At 39.0% G+C, this 4,403-nt stretch overlaps 1 protein-coding gene across 2 annotated transcripts in view; it reads right to left on the bottom strand.

Annotated features, from left to right (window-relative positions):
• LOC149131527 (uncharacterized) overlaps positions 1–2,100 on the bottom strand; it is a 13,456-nt gene extending 11,356 nt beyond the window's left edge. Inside the window, exon 1 of one of the 2 annotated variants that reach the window (XM_089338957.1) lies at positions 1,916–2,100. In XM_089338957.1, coding sequence (XP_089195083.1) covers positions 1,916–1,991 — 76 coding nt within the window. In that variant the 5' untranslated portion in view covers positions 1,992–2,100. The remainder of the gene's footprint in view (positions 1–1,915) is intronic. The other variant, XM_089338958.1, reaches the window with a different exon arrangement.
• Positions 2,101–4,403: the final 2,303 nt, after the last annotated feature.

Genomic DNA, 4,403 nt, shown 5'->3' with positions numbered 1-4,403 from the left:
TGGGGAAAGCTTGGTCTGCAATGGATGCAGTCGTGTATGCTTGTGACGAGCAGGGCTCATTAGCCACCAACGGAGTCGCAAATGCAAAATATAAGTTAGTCCTAGAGCGCACAATGTTCCCGAAGGTCGGCAATGGTCTTCCTCGGTCACGAGTGGACGTCCATCATCATCATGTATGTATGTATGTATGTATGTATGTATGTATGTATGTATGTATGTACACACACACACAATGTAGTAGAGATGAAAAATGTAGTAGAGTGGTGGAAGATTAGTTAGCATGTCCGATGAAATGCTTAGCGGCATTTCGTGTCTTAACGTTCTGAGTTCAAATTCTGCCGAGATCAACTCTGCCTTTTATCCTTACAGAGTTGGTAAAATAAGTACTAGTTGAATACTGGAGTTGATGTAATCGACTTATCTGCTCCTTGAAATTGCTGGCCATGTACCAAAATTTAAAACGAATACATATGATGACTGTTTACTTCAATCATTAAAAACTGACCTCTTAACATAGATGAAGTAACACAAGTGTAAATGGCGTAACATCCAAGCGTTGGCTAAGAAGGGAGATAACACGAGGTAACTGCTGCCATTCTATGCAAAGTGTATAAAATAAAGGTGCATTTCACCACATAGTAGGCAACATTTGATGGTCGCCCTCCAATGACTGAAATTTACAAAACGAATAAAAGAACATGTAGGTATGTGTGTATATGTATGTATACATATGTGTTTGTGTATATGTGTGTGTCTGTGTATGTGTGTGTATATATATATATATATATATATATATATATATGTGTATACATACACATACATAATACAAATAATATGTGAGTATATGCATATATACGTACATGTATGTACATACCTACATCTACATGTATATATAGGTGGATATGTGGGTACAGGACATCACAAAAAAACGTGGACAAAATGAAAAACAGAACATAAACAGAGCACAGAAAACAAATAGGCCACATAGAGAATATTTCCTTCATCAGCTGCCCCTATTCTAAACTAAGCGTTTCGAAGAGTTAGGGCATACATACATCGATAGAGAGCTAGATATGTACATTTATGACTATATATATCTATATATATTTATATTATTTTTATGCGCCCTTCTAAAGCCTAGCCAGGCTCATGGGCCCGGTTTCCCGGTTTCTATGGCATATGTGTGTCCCCCCCCCCCCAGCTGGACGGGACGCCAGTCCATCGCAGCGTTACTCAAGAAATAGGAAGAAAGAGTGAGAGAAGGTTGGGGCAAAAGAGTACAGCAAAGGTCGCCACCACCGGAGCCTCGTGTGTTTTCGCTCAATAGACACACACAACGCCCGGTCTGGGAATCGAAACCGCAATCCACCGGGCGCGAGTCCACTGCCCTAACCACTGGGCCATTGCGCCTCCACACACACACATATGCATGCATCATGTACATGATACATATATGTAATATATACACGTTTGCATGCATATTTATGAATGCACATATCTATCTATTTATCTAACTATATATATATATATATATATTTATATATATATATATATATATATTTATATATATATATATATATATATATAAACAAATAGTAAATGAGTATATGCATATATACGTACAGGTATGTGCGTACCGACATCCACCTGTATGTATAGGTGCATATCTGGGTACAGGACATTGCAAACAAAACGTAGACGAGAAAACACACAAGCCACATAGAGAACATTCTACTTCATCAGCTACCCCCGTTTTAAGAGCTGGGCAGGACGCATCGTTAAAACGGCTCTTCCCATGAACCGCAAATTAAATTTGTATACACAAATTAAATCTTGCCATGGAATATATATATATATATATGTATGTATATAAAGGTATGAATAAAAGGAGTACATTTTTCCGTGTCCCACTTACCACATTGGCTCCACTTCAGTGATTCCACATAAGACACCAACACCAACAGAGACAAAGTCAACCAAATCCTCGACATCCTGCCTTTTTACAAATTGTCTTCTGTATCTTGACTGTTCAGGACGCCGTGAAACGCCGTTATATATATAACGTATGTATATACAAACATACATACATACATACATAAATACGTGTGTGTATGTACATATATTTGTGTGTATATATACATGTGTGTGTGTGTGTGTTGTATACTTTTATATTTTTATACTTGCATATTTAGATATATTTTGTTTGGCATATAACTGTTATATATATATATATATATATATATATATATATATATATACACGTACACACACACAGAGAGGTGTGTGTGTACGCGCCCGCGTTTATGAATATGCAAGTGTTTACACGCGTTTGCTTGCAACAGATGTCTTATTCATAAATCTCCCACGAATTTCGTTTAATTTAGCAATGATGGCTAATATTCATTAATAACGGTGGTGGTGGTAACGGTGGTAGGGGGTGTTAGTGATAGTGGTTGTGAGAGGGGATATTCATTAATGCTGGTGATGAGGGTTAGGAAGAGGTAATATTAGTGATGGCGTTGGTGATGGTTTTGTTAAGGTTATATTAGTAGTGATAGTGGGGGCGCGGTATGTGATATTAGTTAATGGAGGGGGGTTAGGGTAGTTGTGATGGTTGTAGTAGGAGGGTTGGAGTTAATCTTCGTGATGGTAATAGTAGTGGTAGGAGGTACTATAAGTGACGGTGGTGGCGGACTTCATTCTGGCTTTGAAAGTGGGTGTTCTTAAATGGTGGTGGTTATGTTGATAATGATTATGATGTTGATGGTGGTGGGCGTTGACGACGATGATGATGAGGTCTTCTCAATTAAAAACTGTAATGAAAGTGTGGGGTATAGGAGGACGAGGAATGAGTGACAGGTGAGAAGCGTGGCGGAGGGAGCAAGTAGTGGGGGGAAGAAAGACCGGGTGATGAGGTGATGTGAAATGTTGGGGTACGGTTCATTAATAAGGTTACACAACACAAAAGCTATTTTTCTCCCCAATGATGAAAATTTTATCGATGCTGTTGGCACCTCTCACTCGCAATATCTTGATAATCTTTTCTTTTCTTTCTTTTTCACCTTTTGTTTCTTTCTTTCACTGGGCTGCGGCCATGCTGGGATACCGCCTTAATGGGTTCTAGCCGAACAAATCGATACGCAGTACTTAATTGTTTTAATTAAATTTATATATATATATATATATATATATAGCAACAATTAATTTCTGAGCGAGTCAACAGCAGCAGCACGACATCGTGAAGCACACCTGTTACCCAAATGTGGCCGACCCCTAAGAGCCGATGCTACTGTAGCTTGCAGCCGCAGGAAGACATCTCCAGCTGGCTGTTGACGTGCTATATATATATATATATATATATATATATATATATAACTGGTGCTTATTCTATCAGTCTCTTTTGCTAAACCACTAGGTTACGAGATCGCAAACAAACCAACACCGGTGGGCAGTAGGTGACAAAAACAGACAGTCAAACACCGACATACATATATAGGACCGGCTTTCACGCAGTTTCCATCAACTAAATTCACATACAAGGCATTAATCGCTCTGTATCTATAATAGAAGATTGGGTTCCGCGCAGTGGGATTGAACCTGCAAACAATGTGGTTGCAGTGCAAGCTTCTTAACCACACAGGCATACCTAAAATCAATAAAGATTGTATTTTGATAGCCCTCAAGTTGCTCCGAAGTACAATTAGAGAGGATTGTTATTAAACGAACAGAGTTGATGGAAGATGAAGTGAGGACAGGATTAATTTGAATAATGGGTTTTCACTGTCACAATTACAACGTTAATATTGATCTCTTAATTCAGCATAAGAAAGCAAACGAATTAGAGACGGTTCTGTATTAGTGACAAGGGTTGCGCAAATGTTTAGGGGAGACATGCAGTTGATTAAATGAAAGAAGCAATATATTAAGGGCTCTTCTTTTATCATCCCCGCAAGAGGGATAAAAAGACGAGATGGATTCGAGACTGGATTTAAGCCCATTAGAGGAACCGGTGGAGGATGTGGCTAAATGCTACAGATCTCTACCGTTCTTACCACTGTAACTCCCAATAATAATAATAAATCATTCTACTTTAAGGCACAAGGCTTGAAATTTTGGGGGAGGGGACTTAGTCGATTACATCGACCCCAGTGTTTCACTGGTACTTAATTTATCGGCCCCGAAATGATGAAAAGCAAAGTCAACCTCGGCAGAATTTGAATCTGGACGAAATGCCGCTAAGAATTTTACCCAGCGTGCTGACGATTCTGCCAGCTCGCCGCCAGAATAATAATAATAATAATAATAGTAGCAGCAGCCCACATGCAGGACTAAGCAGTGGTTCCCATGGCTTCTGATCTTAAATGATTGGAAGTGTTATCATGTACATGTTTTGTCTTGGTTCA

Source organism: Octopus bimaculoides, chromosome 21 (genome assembly GCF_046866305.1).
Source record: "Octopus bimaculoides isolate indiv1 chromosome 21, ASM4686630v1, whole genome shotgun sequence".
Lineage (NCBI taxonomy): Eukaryota > Metazoa > Mollusca > Cephalopoda > Octopoda > Octopodidae > Octopus > Octopus bimaculoides.
This window is presented reverse-complemented; position numbering and strand designations above follow the sequence as displayed.